This window comes from Asterias rubens, chromosome 4 (genome assembly GCF_902459465.1).
Source record: "Asterias rubens chromosome 4, eAstRub1.3, whole genome shotgun sequence".
Classification (NCBI taxonomy): domain Eukaryota; kingdom Metazoa; phylum Echinodermata; class Asteroidea; order Forcipulatida; family Asteriidae; genus Asterias; species Asterias rubens.
In genome coordinates this window covers 1,708,676-1,726,097 of record NC_047065.1, presented here as the reverse complement: position 1 = coordinate 1,726,097, position 17,422 = coordinate 1,708,676, and the positions used below count along the sequence as shown (strand labels likewise).

General features: G+C 38.7%; 1 protein-coding gene across 1 annotated transcript in view; it reads right to left on the bottom strand.

Moving 5' to 3' along the window:
• Positions 1–86: 86 nt before the first annotated feature.
• LOC117288789 (1-phosphatidylinositol 4,5-bisphosphate phosphodiesterase gamma-1-like) overlaps positions 87–17,422 on the bottom strand; it is a 43,880-nt gene continuing 26,544 nt past the window's right edge. Inside the window, exons 14-34 of the mRNA XM_033769625.1 lie at positions 17,321–17,406; positions 16,660–16,794; positions 16,119–16,183; positions 15,412–15,528; positions 15,017–15,201; positions 14,148–14,348; positions 11,225–11,347; positions 10,389–10,566; positions 9,590–9,658; positions 8,125–8,228; positions 7,471–7,619; positions 6,530–6,684; positions 5,736–5,832; positions 5,047–5,153; positions 4,296–4,404; positions 3,705–3,853; positions 3,285–3,402; positions 2,534–2,692; positions 2,164–2,252; positions 1,596–1,783; positions 87–1,378 (exon numbers count right to left, since the gene is read on the bottom strand). Of these exons, the coding sequence (XP_033625516.1) occupies positions 1,342–1,378; positions 1,596–1,783; positions 2,164–2,252; positions 2,534–2,692; positions 3,285–3,402; positions 3,705–3,853; positions 4,296–4,404; positions 5,047–5,153; positions 5,736–5,832; positions 6,530–6,684; positions 7,471–7,619; positions 8,125–8,228; positions 9,590–9,658; positions 10,389–10,566; positions 11,225–11,347; positions 14,148–14,348; positions 15,017–15,201; positions 15,412–15,528; positions 16,119–16,183; positions 16,660–16,794; positions 17,321–17,406 (2,620 nt within the window). The 3' untranslated portion in view covers positions 87–1,341. The remainder of the gene's footprint in view (positions 1,379–1,595; positions 1,784–2,163; positions 2,253–2,533; positions 2,693–3,284; positions 3,403–3,704; positions 3,854–4,295; positions 4,405–5,046; positions 5,154–5,735; positions 5,833–6,529; positions 6,685–7,470; positions 7,620–8,124; positions 8,229–9,589; positions 9,659–10,388; positions 10,567–11,224; positions 11,348–14,147; positions 14,349–15,016; positions 15,202–15,411; positions 15,529–16,118; positions 16,184–16,659; positions 16,795–17,320; positions 17,407–17,422) is intronic.

Below are 17,422 nucleotides of genomic sequence, written 5' to 3'. Positions count from 1 at the left end.
AGTCTCTCTTAATAATAGCAAATGGAAGAAAAATAACCCCCAAATCAGCAAAAAAAAAACATATATTAGTCAGTTTTTTTTTTTTAATGTTGTGCACAACCTTTCAGATTAATAGATTTTTTTGTACACAAGTTAAGCCATCTTGTTGCTTAATTATCATAATTTTAATTCTCAAGATTAAAAACTAGTTTGAGAAACTTGTCAACTAATTTTAAGTAAGATACGAATGATATATGCGGTAGCACCATGCTACTTTCACCGCAAACTCAAATCTGATAGCATTTTACCATAGGTCAGTTCTTCTTTTAAAAGAATTTGCATTTTTTTTCTCTTCTCTATTTTTCATTTTTACAAAACAAATATCCGATGTCAGAAATATATACTCTGATAACAAAATTGAAAACAAAACAAAAAACTGAAGAAGTTGCGATTCGTACACAGTTTCTTCTATAACTGTAAATACATTACAAGATATTTTTCAGGTTTTAAATAAACGTTTCTTAGCTCTTTGCACAAATTTAGAAATGGAAATGATTATAATGTCTTGTGATTGATATGATAAATGGGGCCATTAGGTAGTGCACTTGTGGGTATAACTGGAACTTATAGACTGCTACAGAAAAGGTTAAATTGGATCATTCTAACTTTAAAAAAAGTTCCATCAAGAACATTTTCGGAAAATTTTGTTGCATTTAATGCTCTTTTATTTTCTGCTTAGTGTTTCAGCCCAAAGTGTCTTCACTTTGAAGGTTTGTTACATTCATGCTTGAGGCATATTGTGGCATGCATTTCTTTACATTACAATATTATATAACAAAGTGTGATATGTATTCAAATCAAGTTTTCATGATTGATTTGATTATTTAGATAGCTACTGATGTTTTTCTGAAAAGAAAAAAAAATCATGTGCATTGATTATTAACTGATATTAGAAAGACACAGATTTATGTTTTAACTCTTTCAAAATACTTAAGATTATTTATACCCGGAGACACAACTGTTGTTAGAAGTGTTCTGGGAGGATACTCTCTATTTACAAAAACAAACAAACAAACAAACAAACAAACAAAAACAAACAAACAAACAAACAAACAAACAAACAAATTATATTGTTTATAAGTAGGTCAAAGGTCATTATTGACAAAATCCCACATAAAATAATGCAGATTGGTTTTGTGTTTCTTGTGGTGTTTTGTGGTTTCCAGTTGCTATGGTCATACAACCTTGTAGGTGACCTAGATTGAACAGCTCCCAAAATGTTGTTCAACTTGCTTGTGCTGGTCTTGACTGGTTTGATCCGGTTCTGGCCTGTTGCACTGGCTGTACTTGATAACACACTGCTCAAGTGCTGGAACTATATGTCTTCTTTAGTTTTGCACTAAATTCAAAAGAAAAGGTAACTTCTTAGATATGGTTCTTAAAACTAAGAGCTTGTCAGAAAAGTATTTTGCACCAAAGCTAGCTAAATCAGTAAGTGGCCATCCATGGTCTTGTGAAGTGGCCATCCATGGTCTTGTGATGTTGGGCGATTTCACATTAAAAAAAACCTTTAAAATTAGAGAAATTCCCCCCAAAACAACAATGAATTCTTTTACCTTCTTTGTTCAGTAAGTTTGAAGAGCTTCTTTTGGACCTGTTCTAGCTCTGCATTTTTAACCTGGACAGTCTGGGCTGCTCGGGGCTCTGCAGTGGGGTAGTTAATCTCCCCAATCTGGCGAGTCAACTCTTGCGTTCGATCCCTCAAACATTGGATGGATGCATAGAGCTCATTGTCACCACACTCCTGGTACAAGGAAAGACAAAAGATGTTTAGTTAGAGTACTTGTAAATCTAAGCGTCTTTACAAGCAAACAATACAATAGTTTTAAGAAGCATATTAAAAATGTAAAATCACATATAAAAGTACTGAGGCACCCGGCTTGAGCCAACCTCCAGTGGGGGTGGTACATACACTAAAACAAAGAGCCCTGGCAGGGAAAACCAATAGTGACAGAAAGTCACTTTCAAAGTGGCTGACCATTTGGTTGTAAAACCTCAAAAAAACTAATATTCTACTTTTAAAACATATTTCTAACAATATGCATTTCATAACAAACGCAAGTGTTTTCATAGTCCAACTCACCCGATGTCCCTCAAACAAAAAAACAAATCCAAATGACTCACCCCTATAACCCTGGTTTCAACGTGGACTAGCAGCGAGGCTAGCTCTAAAACCTCTGAGTGGCCGTTAAGTAACGGCACGGAGCGATACCCTGAAAGAAAAGAAATCGACACCATCCAGAATTAGTTTACGGACGCCAATTTTATCCAAATCATTTCTAAAATATTTTAAAGACCATAGAAGCAGTAGTAGAATATAACACTAACAGAAGACGTTCTCTAAAGAACAAACTCTACCTGGCAAGTAGACACACACATTGTCTACCGCAAACCAAATATATATGATTGAGCCTAATCTCAAGATTGCATTCTTCAAAATCAATTAAAACCAACCAGTGTATTTTGAAGGATTTCAAACTGCCTAGACACTCACCTGTTCGGATTGCCTTCAGCGGCATAGTTCGTTGACCCAGGAAGTTAGGGTCACCAAACATATCTTCATCCTGTACCACAAAGCGGATGAAGGCCAGGTCTCTATTGACGATGTCGAATTCACAGCGCTCATTGAAGAAGGGGTTGAAACCATTGTCAGCTGGTAAGGATAAAACAAACAAGTAGCAAAGTTAGTAATGACCAGCTAAAATGTAAATGACAGTTTAAAAACCACTGATGTAGCAGTTATCTCAATGAGATGTGGCGGACACAATGCTACAACACTATTTAAGGTTTGGGTAAATTTGTGTATACACCCAAACCAAACAGTACACTCCTATCACGTCCGCCATACCTCAAAAAGGCTTATGTTATTTATATACCAATCAACAGTCGCAGTGTCAATGGTGAAAAAAAAAAGCTCGAGTTTGTCAAATGCAAGATCTGCAAAGAGTTGTTCATTTGGTGTCTTTGTAACAAAACGTATACTCATGATTGTGGCTGTGCACTTTAACTTTAACAAGTCTCTTTGGGCTGTCGTGGCTAAGCAGTCAAGCATACTGGACTCTTCCAGCTCTGATGTTTCTGATCAGCAGAGTGTGGGTTTAAGTCTTGACAGTTGTGTCCTTAAACAAGACACTGCAGTGCACTGAACGATTATTGTTTCATCCTTCGGATGGTACGTTCCTGCCTCGTTCTCACCATATTACACCTGTTCCAAGTATTATCATTCAACAAAATGTTCTGTTTACCAATTGTCTGCGTTTTGTATTTTTGCGAGCTGTCACGCTCAATCCCGATGATTTCAACTTCAACAAAGGGGCTGGCGATGGAGCGACCCGTCTTCTCCAAATGTCTGGCAGCCAAAATCTATTGGTAGAGGAAAGCAAACCCCAAATCATTGTAACAGCATTGTAATGTTCACTATGAAAAGCAAATAATCATTATTCATTGTCGTCTTTAAAGGCAAGAGTATACCTTTAATTTTTGGAAATGTTCGCTTGTTTTATTCCTATATAAATATAGATAGTTGTATTATTTCCAGGTTAATATAGTATCTGCATTTCTAAAACAAAACCAAACTACTGTTTCATACAATTGTTTTCAGATATCCGTCAGCGAAAACGAAAACTCTCTATTAACATGATAAGACACACACTAAGAAATCTTACCGTTATAGTTAGATGAATTGGGTCCACACCAGTAATGGAACGGGGTTCATAGGGGTCAAAGTTCGGCTCTTGCATGCAGGGAGGCTTCAAGACGTAACCACAGCGACCATTTAGAGAAAACAGTCCCTCGTTGATTTGCATGTAGCGATCTAAAAATGACATCAAGAATAAGTTTACGACTCGGACCCACACATGTCAAAGCTTCAACCATCACTTTCAGTCACTCTTTTTGTCAACAGAGTGAAGTAGTATTTTTATTTTGTTATTTGTTATATTTTGTATGCAAGTCGCCAGACACACAAGGCCTAAAGGCCACTTCAAGGTGTGGGCTACAATTAATTGTTTCCAGGGGCCATTGCCACCTACTTCTGGATCTAAAACAGGGTTACCCCCTTTACAGTCCATACGGATGTAGGCTTGGGTATCATCAATCAGAAGCCCTACCTCTCCAACTTGAAGAAGTAGCAAGTGTCACAACCAGGACTCGAACAAAGTATACACAGTAACAGGCAGTATACAACACGGTTGCTTGCTTGATCCCATTTGGGAATCGTTGCCTGACTGATACAGAACGCATTATAAATAACACACCTGGGGTTTGGTAGTTGAGAGAGACCATTTGAGAACCACATGTCCAGATGGGAACTGGATCATAGTTAGATGAGTCAAAGCGTTGTCCTTTAGGATAGGTTCGGCTGACCTGGTAGAAAATAAAATGTAATTTATTTATTTATTTTTATATTTTGTTATCCTGAGATAACATTTTATTGCTCTCTAGTCAAACATACAATATCATAAAGTAATAAATAAAACAGCGTATGTTATGGGAAAATGATTCAAAGAGTTAAACTGTGTTAAACTGTTACAGTATGTTATTCACAGAGTACAGATTACTTGTTCAGTTTCGCATCATCTTTCTGAGACAACTGACAGATATTTCCTGCGGATATAATAGCTCTTCAGTTTTTTTTTCTAAAAAGCTAAATCGCAAGGACGTCTGTCGTTCATTTTCATTTACGAAATGTGAAAACGAGCTAAAAATACAACCAGAAATCTGCGATCTTCAAATAAATCCCTTCTGACTCCCCTGAGTTATCAAAACCAAGTCGTACGGTTCCCGCTCGTTCAAATATGTAGCAGTTCAGTTATAGAACAGTCTTCCGGAGGTTGTTAAACAGGCTGAGACATCAGAACAATTCAAAACCCGGTTGAAAACATATCTGTTTTCTTTGTACAATAATTGTTGATTTCCTTTTACAGCGCATAGGGACCTCATGGTGATATGCGCTATATAAGAATGGTTTATTATTATTATTGTTATTATTGATTAAGCCCAATTTACCTGGTGTCTGTTATACTCCAACAGGGTCTTGGACTTGCCTGCGGCAAGATAGCGCTCCACTTTAGTCTCTGGGAATGAAGACATCTCAAAATAGTTGCCAGGAATGTCTAAGAGAAGGAAAGAAAACATGAGGAATTACAGAGAATTTTCAGGGATAAGTGGGGCCCAATTCCATGGCTCTGCTTACCGCTGAATTTAAAGCTTACAATCACCATTCTCTGCTTTCTGTGCAAGCGCCAAACTTCTGCGCTAGGTGTGTAAGCAAAGAATGCCTTGTAACTTGAATTCCATGCTTGCACAAGCAGAAATTCACCGCTAACCTGTAACGTATGCCTGACGTAAGTGCGGAATTCCCTGCTTCCGTAAGTGCCGAATCTTTACTTACAGTAAGGAGACCCATGACATTGGGCCCTTGAGGTCTGACCAAGGTACTCGACAGGTGATACTGGACTATTTATCACCAGGAAGACATAAAAAGAGACGGAAAGTCTCAAATTTATCTTTCCTAAATTCAATTATTTTAGCCTTTGAGAAATACTTGAAAGGGTTGAAACGTCAGGCCACTAACTTTTTGTTTGCAATGATACCATGGGTCCTTTTGGTTGGTGAGCAGTTTGCAACAGCTAATTCTATTTTCTAGTTTCAGAAAGCAGGATGATTTAGCTTAATATAAGTCAAACGAAACTTACTTTCTTCTCGGAAAGGAACTGCTCTGCAGTAGACGATCAGATCAGAGAATTCCTTTGCGATACGCATCTTGCGCTCATGTTTATTCTGATCTTGTTTCTGTAAATCAGGAAAACATAAACAAATTTGTTTAGATCCACTTCCTATGCAGGACACCGGTTTTAACATTACCTTTCCTAACTGGTAAACCATTCCTGCCAAGCTAAAGTTTGCAGTGACACCATTGGAAAATTTCTTTTGAGTAAATGCAGCATCGTTTTAACTGATCAATTTGTCAAAAATCACAACTTTGGTAAATGATTTTTTGTACACATTCTTGACATACTTAATATTTTCTAAAAGTTTCCAGACCCAACATGTAATGGTTTAATAATTACACTTAAAAAGCATGACCTTCAAATCAGTTTGCCATTTTGCATTTTTCAAGAAGTAGCAAATTTTATCCATTGAATTATATAGTGCTGACTTGGTGCCAAACAAATGTGGTATGAACTTTGCATTTTTCACGAACGGACAAGTCTGATGATTAAGTTACACTAGTATCAGACAGGCGCTCATTAAATTCTGAATTAAGTACAAGAAAATTTGACGTCTGAAACAATTAGGAGCGACTGGTCGCACTAGAAGTCGAAAGATCAACTGTTTCAGTCGTTCAGAATGACTAGAGTCGCTCCTAATCTATTTGGTTCGGTCGCACCTGTCTGAGACGGGTGAAAGCTTTTAATGTGATTAATTTTAGCGGTGATTAACAAGCCTATACCTTCCCTTTAAGTCATCTTTTCAGATAACGACTTACCCTTTCCTCAGCCCTAATAGCAGCAGTCTCAATCATCTGAATCCAATCGCTGAGATCTTCACTTGACGATGCCGCCAGCTCTATGGAGGGTCTATGGTTCAAGCGGGTAATGCGGAAGACGTTGGGATGGGTGGTGCGTGATCCAGGGAACGTCTCTGAAAAGCAGAAAGAGGTCATTCAGATATCAATGTATATTAATAATAATTAAAAAAATAATAAAAATTTATCAATTAATCAATCTTGCACCATATCCCGCAGGACGTTGGCTAAATGAATTTTCCCTCTCCACTCTTGCCTATCTTGCGCTCTTCGGTGTTCAAAGTGCTTTTAGTGATGATTTAGTTTTTCCAATCTCTTCCGAGCCCTACCCTGTCTATTTTTCCCAGTTACTGTTTCAAGTAGGATGAGTTTTGAATTTCAGAGATGCCACCATTTCAAATTCAAAAAGAGTAATTTGCCCTCAGACAAGAAATGTTCTTACAATTTAGCATTTGACAGACTGACACCGTAAACAACTGCTGTTGTAATTTTAAGAACGAGCAAGAGACGGAGTCCTACCACTTGCCGTCAATTTGCTGTCAACTCGCTTGGTGCCATCAACTCACCGTCAACTCCAGTTACTGTTTCAAGTAGGATGAGTTTTGGTTCTTATACAGCACATTTTACAATACCCTATTAATGCAATTTACATTAGTGTCCTGGTCATTGGGCTTATAACATTCCAGTAATCTTTCTCATCTCAATTTCAAACAAGGCATGATATCGGCGGGTAAAAACCTGGTCTCAAACCGTCTAATGTTGACCTTTGCCCAAGTCCCAAAGCAGAGCCATGCCAACGAGGATTCATAGAACTGTTTTCTTTTTTCATGTTAAGTGCTCTGAGGTCTAGGATAAGACGCTATATTATTACCTTTTGATTATTTCTGTTTGTCTTAACTTACCCACACTGCAGCCTCTGATATCGATAGATCCTTTCTGTAGAGTACCTAGTAGCGTAGACTCTGGACTGCCTGCGTCATTGGGTTGAGTCTCCTCGACGTAGTTACATGGAAACCACATGTTCTTCTTACCACCATAGTCACCTTGCCACCTGAAAAATAGCAGGGAGTTTCGAGGCGCCTTTGATTCACACTTCCTTGAATATCAGGCCGTGTCCGAAACGGCGACTTCGGCTACAGCTACGGCTAGATCGCGCGCGTCTGCTATTCTTCAACACTGGTAGACGCGCTGATCTAGACGTAGCTGTAGCCGAAGTCGTCGTTTCGGACACGGCCTCATTGTATCATAATAATAATAATTTATAACCAGAAGAAAATGAAGGCAGCGCTTTTGAGTCACACCCAAACAAATTCTGAAAACAGTTAGGAGCGACTGGCACGCTAGAAGTTGAAAGATGTTGCAGGCGTTCCGAACGACTCTAGAGCACCTTGGTTTCATATGTCGTTCTTGTGATGAGATGAAACTAATGTAAATGTTATGTTATGTTATGTTAAGTTTGCCTGTCTGAAACCAACATTTATTTGGGTCTTAGAGTGGCTCCTTATCTATTTGTTTAGGGCGACTCTACGCACCTGTCTAAAAATGGTGTTACTTACCATCCATGATCTTGTCTGTCGACATTGGTAATGATGGCATGCTTGCAGAAGGACAGTTCATCATCACGTTGTGCCTTGTAGTCATACAAAGCCTTCACTGTCACCTTCAAATAACAATTATAGTAATAGAAACTAGTTCTTATGAATGATTTTTTTTGTTGAGCTGAACAAAGAATTGACTAGAGTGGGATTCGAACCAACGACCTCCGAATTATCAAGCCGCCCTTATTTTGTCAATATCTTTGATCACACCCAAATTACGATACATGGGAAGCGGCAGCCTGGGGATCACCTAACCATTTACCCAGTCAGTTTCCCTTGTGGTTTATATTCGTATAGCTCTTATAAAGCACACTTTACATTATTGCCCTCGGCTATTAAGTGTACTGCCATCTTTTAACAATGTGATGTTAGCTCACTGCGCCTTGAACACCCAGCAGGGTGGATATGTGCGCATTACAAGTCTTATTATTATTATTATTATTAATATTATTATTATTATTATTATTATTATTATTATTATTATGTGTACTACACCCATGTTACAGTTCTACAACTGCTTTGCAAAGCGCATGCGCAGCAGACTTTTGCACATGGGAAGGTCAACTATGCATGTGAATACTGGCATGCGCTTGGTTAAAGCCATTGGACCCTTTCAGTTCAGAAAAACAAAAAAAGTTCACAGATTTACAAATAACTTACAGGGTTTACAGAAGGCAATGGTGAAAGACTTCTCTTGAAATATTATTCCATGAAATGCTTTACTTTTTGAGAAAACAGCAAAACAATATAAATTCTTGTTAACGAGAATTACGGATTTATTTGAAACACATCATGACACGGCGAAACGCGCGGAAACAAGGGTGGGTTTTTCCGTTGTTTTCTCCCGACTCTGATGACCAATTGAGCCTAAATTTTCACAGGTTTGTTATTTGATATAGAAGTTGTGATACACAAAGTGTGGGCCTTGGACAACACTGTTTACCGAAAGGGTCCAATGGCTTTAATAGCAAAAATAGCATCTGGCACGTAATGGTGAATGGACCAGTAAGAATTTTTTTTAAAATAGTTTTTATGACCACAGATCTTTTTCTTACGCCGCACCGTTTCTTTGGAAAAGTCTTCCTGTGCATATTCGCCAAGCTAATTCTTTACAATGTTTTAAGTCCCTGTTGAAAACTCATTTGTTTACAGCTGCTTTTTTGTAATTTGATTATTTTTATCTTGTATCTTCTCTCATTGTTTATTTTATTGTTCTCTTTATGCGATTAGAGGCTTTACAAATGTCTTCTTCTTCTTATTATTATTAATACAGCACTCGATACGACTATGTATGAGGTATAGCAACACCAGGAGACAATAATCAAGATTACCCAATATCCAACAAGTCAAAAACACTTGCTAATTAACATATCATTATTTTTGTAGAAAATACAGGGAGAAACTGCAAAATGTTCGCACTAACCTTGGGAATGAACTGGTTGGGATCCATGTAGAGCTCAGGGTTCCCGTACAATGACCCTTCATCAGCATGCTGTAATGTTATAAGAACAATCAAAACTAGACATGTAGTGTTCAGTGCAGACCTGGGCCCAATTTCATAGAGCTGCTAAGCACAAAAATTTGCTTTAGCATGAAATTTTGGCCTTCATAAAAACAGGATTTCTAACAAAATTTCAACATGATTTTCAGGATAAGCAAACAACAGCTGAATATTAGTACAGGCAATAATACGCATCAAATGGAATTTTTGTTGGGTATCACGTTTTTTTTTTCAAGGAAGAAATTTCATGCTAAGCAAATTTTTGTGCTTAGCAGCTCTATGAAATTGGGCCCTGTTCCTGTAAGACATGTAAGAGTAAGCATGTCTTTGAAAGACAACTCAAATTTACACATTTTTGGGTTAAGAAACATTGATAAGCTAAAAAATAACGTGATTTCAAAACTTGAGATTTGATTTTATAAAATATTCAATGTCCGGAAGTTAAATGGGGTGACATTATGCGTATAGCTTGTTGAGTGTTGAATGTCCAGGCCGTTGATGTATGGATTGTTAAAATACATCAATTTCACAAAGAGCTAAGATTGATCTTAACTGGAAATCATTCGTAGTGCTTAGTAAAGTGTGACGTCGCAATACAAATCACTATGGTGATACTGACAATTTGTCTTACGATGGATTTTATTGCTTTGTGAAATCGAGCCCAGGAGTTATGAATTTTTAAGATAATAAACATAATCTTTCTACTCATGAATAAACCTACCCCTCCGACCCTATCAACGATGTCCTGGTTGACGGGGTACTTGAGTTTCATCTTGCGGTACAGGGCAAACTTCTCGTAGTACGAGACCAACTCACAGATGTCCTCAAAGTGGGCATTGCCGATGGCAAATAGACGTCCTTCTTGATTTATTCGACAATGTTTTATTTTGCCCTCGGCTCTACAGTGAAAGAGAAAAGTGGAGTTAGACTTCTCAAATTGTGGATCTGCTTTTTGTTTTCAGTAAATTGAACGACTTTCTGAGTGAATGACTTTCTATGGCAAATAGACGTCCTTCTTGATTTGTACGACAATGTTTTATTTTGCCCTCGGCTCTACAGTGAAAGAGCAAAGTGGAGTTAGACTTCTCAAATTGTGGGTCTGCTTTTTGGTTTCAGTGCATTAAATGACTTTCTAAGTAAATTCAAGATTTCCACTTTCGAGTTGCTATTGTAGAATCAAATGCAAACAAAAGGAAAGAACAAAATATACAATGAATTTTTTAAATATTTTTAAATTTTGTTTATGCAAGTTGCCAGACACACAAGGCCTGAAGGCCACTTCAAATTGTGGGCTACAATTGTTTTTGTCCAGAGGCCGTTGTCACCTACTTCTAGGGCTGAAACACGGTTACCCCTTTTAACAGTCCATAGGGATGTAGGCTTGGGTATCTTCAGTCCGAAGCCTGGCCGGTAGAGCAGAAAGCACTACCTCCCCAGGGATACAAATAAAAATAATGTGTGAGCATTACTCAAGGTTGTGTTGCTTCTAGCATTGATCCTGCAAACCTACAAAAAGAAACTGGTTTGATTATGAGATCCAAAGAGAAGGGACTCTACCTGAATGATATAGCATAAGAGTCGTCTTCTTGTTCCCTCTTACGAACTAAGAAGGATCCATCTTGATGAACTCGCTTCAACATCTCCTCAGCTTGAACACGCTTAAGCTTCTGATGGAACCATCTGTAAGTTATCAACGCCATCAATCATTGTCAATAGGGATGAATTTACTCATATCAAAAGGTCAGGGGTTCGAATCTCACCCAAGTAATATGCCTGGGTTTTTTTTTCACAGAACCCGGGAAAGTACTGAGTATACAGTGCTAACACACATCGATGTACATGGGTAAAACCAAAATAAATAAATTGATGTCAAAACAGCTGAACTCGAAAAAAAATTACATTTTGATAAAAGCAAGTACAGAGATAATCTGTTTTGCCATAAAATGGGATGAGCATTTAAAAAAAAAAGGACGAAATAGGACATTATTGTATTCACTTCTTCGAGCTACGAACTAAAGTTGACCATTGGTCGATTTTGCCTGGTACCCAGGATGTATGGGATGCGTACATAGGTAACCATGGAATATTGACAAGTGGTTGACAAATGGCCGCTACTCAAACTTGGCCCTAGTATGTCTTTGAAACTTTTAGGTGGAAAAAACACCCTTGATTTACCCAGAAATAATCTTATATAACAAACCAAAATTGTTGAGTTAGGCTGGTTTACCATGGAAGGGCCGAGTTGGGATAGTCACCCAATTTAGGACCACTGATATACTCAATGGGAGAATAGGGTTCCAATCAAAGAAGTAGATCCCAATTGGGATTTGGGTGACAAAGCTCTTCAGTTCTAGTAACAAATAAAATGTGCAGGGGGTATTTAGAATTAGAAACATTTGCGTTTTTTTACAAAGAGCTAAACAACAAACAGATAAGCCAAAAACAAAAATTTAAACACACAGATTAATTTGCACAGAGTGTTATTAAGAATAGTGTTAGCCACAAATTCAACTGTAGAGCAGAAAGCACTACATCCCCAACTTGTTTTCTTGTAAATATATTTTATGGTATGGTAGAATTTTCAACGTAAAAACAGTATGCAGCATTTCGTTCTTTATTTCATGGAATATTCTAACGTTGGCTTTCATTTTTTCAAAAAGAACGTTTTTCTACCGAGGATCAACCCTCGTAAAAACTATCACAGCAACTTACTCTTTGTTTTTATGAGCCAAGGCTTGGGGCACCGAGTTGGTGAGAGTAACTTCCAGCCCGTTCTTTCCCCTCAAGGGTTTATCTCGATAGTTGTTAATAAGATCGTAGATGTTTTTGAATAGCAGACTTTCTGTCAGGTAGTACATAAGCTGACCATTGAACAGCTTGGACTTAATACGACAGTGATTGATGCGGCCCTTGGCCCTGTGGTATGAGTGAGTTTGCAATTGGCGTTGGAAAATGAAGGGAGGGTGAGGATGGAGGTGGTGAGAGAGCGGAGAAGGAGAGGAGAAGAAAGGGTTAAGGTTAGGAATAGGGTTAGGATTAGGGTTAAGGTTGGGTCAGGGTTAGGGTAAGGGTTAAGATTAGAGTTGGGAATAGGGTTAGGGGTAGAGTAAGGGTTAGGGGTAGGTTTATGGTAAGGAGTAGGGTTATGGTTAGGGTAAGGGATAAGGTTAGGGGTAGGGTTATGGTTAGGGGTAGGGTTAGGAAGGTAAGGATGGGGTGGTAATGATGAAGGATGACAAGAGATCGGACAAAGAGAGTAGGGGAAAGGGTTAGGGTTAGGGTAAGGTTAGGGTAAGGGATAAGGTTAAGGTCAGAAATAGGGTCAGGAATAGGGTTATGGTTAAGGTCAGGATATGAGGGAACGAAATGAGGAAAAGCAGTATAAATATAGCAACGGAAATGCAAAGGAAAAAGGGAGGGAAACAGGAAAAGGAATGAACAAGTTAAGAGATGGAAGGTAGGTGGAACATTAGTGGCAGAAGGGAAAGAAAGACAAGATAAAGAGGCCAAGTACAATAAATTAAAGAGAAGGGAATACATCAAAAACGGGGTTTGACAAGTGAGTATGAGTTGACAGATGGTCATGTGTGAGATAAGTGAAGTTAAAAAGAGCAAAACAAAAAATAAAGAAATAAATAAACGGTTAGGAGTACAAAGTTTGTTAGAGGGAGAAAACAATGTGCATGGTTGACTGGGATCTGAAGGCAAATACACAGTGTACAAACTCGACTGTTTCTTGGTTATTGTCTGTTCATTCACACTTTGATAATTTGACATCTTTCTCACAAAAGTAAATTTGTTACATCTTTTGTAACATCAATTACACCTTGTTTGGCATGAGAGTAATATTGTAACTAGGTACAACTTTTGTGAAATAAGTATTTTATGACATGTCTATTACAAGCAAATTTTACCAAGGGGTCATTCTGTGTCAAATCACCGAGTGGGTTAAACCCTACCTAAGTAAGGTTTGCGGTGACACCATGTCAAAATCTCTTTTGTGATTAGTGGTGGCTCTGAAATAGCCGGTTTGTACAGCTCAACATTTCGGTCAGTGTGCTGTGACCGTCTTCTTCAAATTTTGTTCAAATTTGGTTTAAGGTGAGATTTTGGCTCAACAAGCTGAAATTTCAAATTTTAGCTCAATCTGATAAGCACCTTTCTTGCTTTGGTGCACCCTTTCATAAATCATTATATCAAGGAGGACATTACAACAAAATAAAAAAAACATCCGAGTTCGTAAACTTAACGAGAGAAATGCCTTCAGAATCTCACACACCAGGTTAATAAGAAAAAGACCAAAAAAACTCAAGTCCAGAGGAAGACATAACATGCAGGATCTATGTTAGAAGAATCAAACCTATCAAAGAAATACAAAAAATAAAGACACATGCCAGATTAGTTGTTAGGCGGGGGGAGAGTGGGCATCACAACGTCCCGGAAGGGTCAGTCAGCGACAAGAACGGTCTCCTTGACTTACTCTTTACCCTCATGGCTCATGGGTTGTGGGACAGGCTCAGTGAGTAGTAGTTCCATACCCTTACTGCGTAAGGGACACTGTCTGTAGTGTGAGATGAGGCTGTAGAGGCTGTCGAAGCAGGTATGCTCCACCAGGAAATACTTGGGACGGCTCTGATCTAACCGGTACCTGATTCGGCAGTGGTTGACCTTCCCTCGAGCCCTTCAGGAGGCAGGAGGATTGGGAATAGTGTCGGGAAATAAACTTAGTGTTAAACATTCTCCTTGAACTTTTCGACTATTAGTATCATTTTTTAAGTGAGTCGAAAGAGGCGCCAGTTTCAAATGCTTGACGTTTCGGTCAGTGTGCTCTGACCGTCTTCTTCAAGTTTGTTAAAATTTGTACAGATTTTGGCTCAACAAGTTGAAATTTCAAATTAAGGTTAACCTTCCCTCGTGCCCTTCAGGAGACAGGGGTTTCGCATGGGAATAGTGTCTCGAAACAAACTTATCATTAAACAATCTCCTCAAACCCTGTGACTATTGATATCAATTTTTAGGTGAGTTGAGAGAAGTGCCAGTTTCAAATGCTTGCATCTGGATGTTGTTAAAACGTTATATCTGACATACGAGTGGCTTAGTGCCACTGGGTTTTCATTTACATCGGGTGCAGTTATTTGCAATAGAGTGACAATAGAGTTTGGTTGGTGCAAAGCAATGCAGATATCCGACAGAGGCAAAGTGCACAAACTGAAGAAATTTTGAGGGTTAATTCTTAAAACTTTCCTCTGTCAGAGTCCAGTGGCCAAGTCTTGGGTATGGTCACTGTCCTCTTGACGACCCTTCTGTCGCTTTCACAAAATAATTGACAAGAATTATTTCTCTTCTTACCAGAATGAGAGTGAGTAGTCTCCCTTGAATGTTTCGCTCTCCCTGACCAGGAATGTCCCTTCTCCCTTCTGGTACTGCTGCAAGAGTTGCTCGGCCAGCATGCGTGGTGGGATGGTGCTGTTTGTGTTTAGTTTACCATGGAACCACGGCTCAGAGAAATGCAGCTCATCGTTGGAAGTTGTTTGCTAAAGGAAAGAAGAAAAAAAAGAACATAAAAATGAGTTTTTTTATTCATAAACCCTAAATAAACCCTAATAAATTGCATGGGATAAAAAGGAAAAGAGAAAAGTTTAAAGAGCCTTCCATAAAGCAAATGGTTGAAAACAGCCTTTGGAAACCTGGACAATACAAGCTCTTTAGAATTAACTTTTCAGTACAATCTGTTAATCTCTTACCAAGTCCAGCTGGCTGCTTGTGTCGTCATCGTCATCTTGGTTGCCGAGGGTCTCCGTTTGCTCAGAATAAAATAGTTTCTCTGCCGTCAGCACAAAGTAGTGGGGAACCCATTCATTCTGAAGCAAGAAATAAATCATTAGTTGTTGCACAAATTTGAGGAAAATGGGAATTATTTTGTGCTTTTATGCTCCCTATCCAAAGAGACAAAAGGCCGAGTTGAATGTGGTTGGGATTTTCTTGGATTCAAGACTACATTTAATTGGCAAATCAGAGTCGTGGCATGAAGGACACAATAGCTAGAGAATGTGGATGGATTTTGGAAGAACCTTTGGGATGATGGGTGACACATCCTAGTAAGGGTTCAAATGCTCCAAGACCTCATAGCCCTTCGTTCTTCTTCACTTTCATCAGCTACCCGACGCTTTCGCTCTTCTTCAAACGCTCATTTCCAGCTTTCCTTGGGACCCCGCATCATGACACACTATGGCGATCATGATTTCTCAGTCATAGCTCCAACACTTTGGAACAAGCTACCCACCCACATTCAAGCGGCTCCTTCATTGGATACTTTTAAATCATTACTTAAACCCATCTGTTTTGTCAATCTGGTTATAGCGCTTAGAAACTTACATATTTAGCGCTCTATAAATGTTGTAATTATTATTATTATTACTATTATAAATGCTAAGATGCAAAACACACTCACATCAATGGGGTCTTCCAACTTCAGTATTCCATTCTTCAACGAATTCCTCAGATCCAGGCCAGTTACTGTGGATAGTCAAAGATCAAAAGGTTACAGGTATACTACGTTAGCTTTAAGAAGACTTAATTGGCCTGTTGTTTCGACCCTAGCCAAGTCTTTCCTGAAGGTTAAATGACAACACAACACACATTAACAAGTGGAAAGAAACAAAAAGAGAAAGAGGCAGAAAGCATGTAGAACAGGGAAGGGTTGGACAATGAAGAAGGAGAGAAAAGGATGGGGGGGGGTAGTGGGAAGGAGAAGGGCCCGATCTCATGGCTCTGTTTATCAGTGCTTGCGCAAGCAGGGAATTCTGTGCTTACATGAAGCGTATTTCACAGGTTAACAGGGAACTTTAGCTTGTGCGCAAGTGTGCTCCACGTTACTATGCATTCTACACTTACACAGTTAGCGCAGAAAATCTGTGCTTACACAGTAAGAATGGTGATGGTAAGCCCAGAATTCGGCGGTAAGCAGAACCCTTGAACCACAAGATACTTACTTTCTTCATCAGGAACTGTGAAAGTCTCGTTAGTACCAGATAGCTTCTTGTGCTTCAAGATGATTTTACGTTTGAGATCGTTGACAGTGGGTAGTATAGTTGCCTCTCGATTCACCGGCTGAGTCAACAGGGCGTCTGCCAAGAAAAGAAATAAAACCATTGGATACTTCCTAGAATTCTCTGCTTATTAAGGCACTGGACACCTTTGGTAATTGTCAAAGACCAGTATTCTCACTTGGTGTATCCCAAAATATGCATACAATTAACAAATCTGTGAAAATTTTGGCTCAGTTGGTTATTGAAATTGCAAGAAAATAATGAAAGAAAAAAACAAACACTTTTGCACAAATTTGAATTTGTGTGCTCTCACAGATGCCTGAGAAAGACTTAAGGCCTGAAGTCTTTCTCATATTCAAATACTGAAGTGAGATTGTGAGTGAGATAGACAACAAGCAAGGACACATCTGAAGATCTAAGGCTACTAGCAGGCTTATACCGAGTCATTAGAAGACAATTTTATATTGAGCGGAACCTTGTAACGAATGAAATATATACTTGAGAAGTTGTTGGTCACTGTAAGAGCTAACATTATGTACAGAATGACGATGACAACTGCTTTCGGCGTCTAACTTCAAACTTCAGATTTTTCACTACAACTTACCCCCAAAGACCTCCTGGAATAAAGTGGCCATGTTGCGTTGCTGCTGCAAACTGCAGTGATTCTCAATGGATAAAATAATTGGCAATCTGTAAAAATGATGGA